This window comes from Anarrhichthys ocellatus, unplaced genomic scaffold (genome assembly GCF_004355925.1).
Source record: "Anarrhichthys ocellatus isolate YVR2014 unplaced genomic scaffold, GSC_Weel_1.0 scaffold3534, whole genome shotgun sequence".
In the NCBI taxonomy this organism is placed as follows: domain Eukaryota; kingdom Metazoa; phylum Chordata; class Actinopteri; order Perciformes; family Anarhichadidae; genus Anarrhichthys; species Anarrhichthys ocellatus.
In genome coordinates this window covers 1-1,125 of record NW_022283508.1, presented here as the reverse complement: position 1 = coordinate 1,125, position 1,125 = coordinate 1, and the positions used below count along the sequence as shown (strand labels likewise).

General features: G+C 42.8%; 1 protein-coding gene across 1 annotated transcript; it reads left to right on the top strand.

The window, feature by feature from the left end:
* The first annotated feature begins 233 nt into the window (after nucleotides 1-233).
* On the top strand, nucleotides 234-1,062 carry LOC116378999 (REST corepressor 3-like). Its single transcript, XM_031840908.1, has 2 exons — nucleotides 234-453; nucleotides 593-1,062. The coding sequence occupies exons 1-2, from the start codon at nucleotides 330-332 to the stop codon at nucleotides 691-693; spliced, it is 225 nt and encodes a 74-aa protein (XP_031696768.1). The 5' UTR covers nucleotides 234-329; the 3' UTR covers nucleotides 694-1,062.
* Nucleotides 1,063-1,125: the final 63 nt, after the last annotated feature.

Genomic DNA, 1,125 nt, shown 5'->3' with positions numbered 1-1,125 from the left:
CAGAGGGTGCGTAAAAATCTTTCCGCTGTGGTGGTTAGACCCCATTAAGTAATCGCTTTAACTGAGCGGAAAAAATCTCCCTCGCAGCTGATTTTACATATTAACACTTTGATATATTTAGAGGAGACTCTGCTGTTGTTATCTACGAGGTCCTACAGCCCGAAGCGATTGTAAATAAAGCGGTGGGAACGAAGAGAAGAGCGCGACAGCGACACGGACGGAGCGGCGGCGAGTGAGCGAACAGCAGCGGAAAGATAAAAAACCTCCAGCTCCTGGTGACATTTTATATCCCGACACCGCGGCTGAAAACGGCGAATTTGAGCTTTAATATGCCGGGAATGATGGATAAAGGCTCGGAGTATTTAGGGAAAGGTCGATCAAACGGGACGAAGAGTCCGTCCAACGCTTCTAACGGGCATTTCTCTGACGAAAGCGGCAGCGACGACGAACACGGTGAGTATAGCCTCGAACAGCCTCTTGTCGCTCTCTCGTATGTGCGCGTTTTGAACGGGAACATTTTCGTATTTTTTTTTTTATTTTTTTTTTTTTAAAATCAAACTTCTCTTGTTTTTCATGCTGATGTTTTTCCCAGATGTGGGAATGCGGGTTGGAGCCGATTATCAGGCCAACATTCCAGAGTTCGAGCCCGGTGAGTTTTTACTGGTTTCTATCTGGAGTGACGGACGGGGGTAGCCTCGGTACATGTAGCCTTCAGTAACAGACTGTTCACTACACACACACGCGTGTACACAGCTTCGTGTAGACGCGTTCACACCATGACAGTCACTGACACTTGGTGTTAGTTTATGTTCTCCGTGTTGATGAATTGTTATTGACCGGAGAGAGAAACATGAACCGAGGCTACCTCATCTTCTCACTGACAACTTGTGACATTCAGGAATTTCTAATTAATGAAGCTTGATGGAGTTGGTTTGTTTACATTCTTCTTATTTATTTTCCCTCCACTTATATTAAATAATGTAATATATTCGTTGCTGCGGGCAAAATAATGCTAATCAAATAATAATAATAATTTAACAGTAACTACTTTTCAACAAGCAAGGTAATAAAGTCCTATATTTATATATAAATAGATAAACATAAATATGCCCGCAGCAACGAATA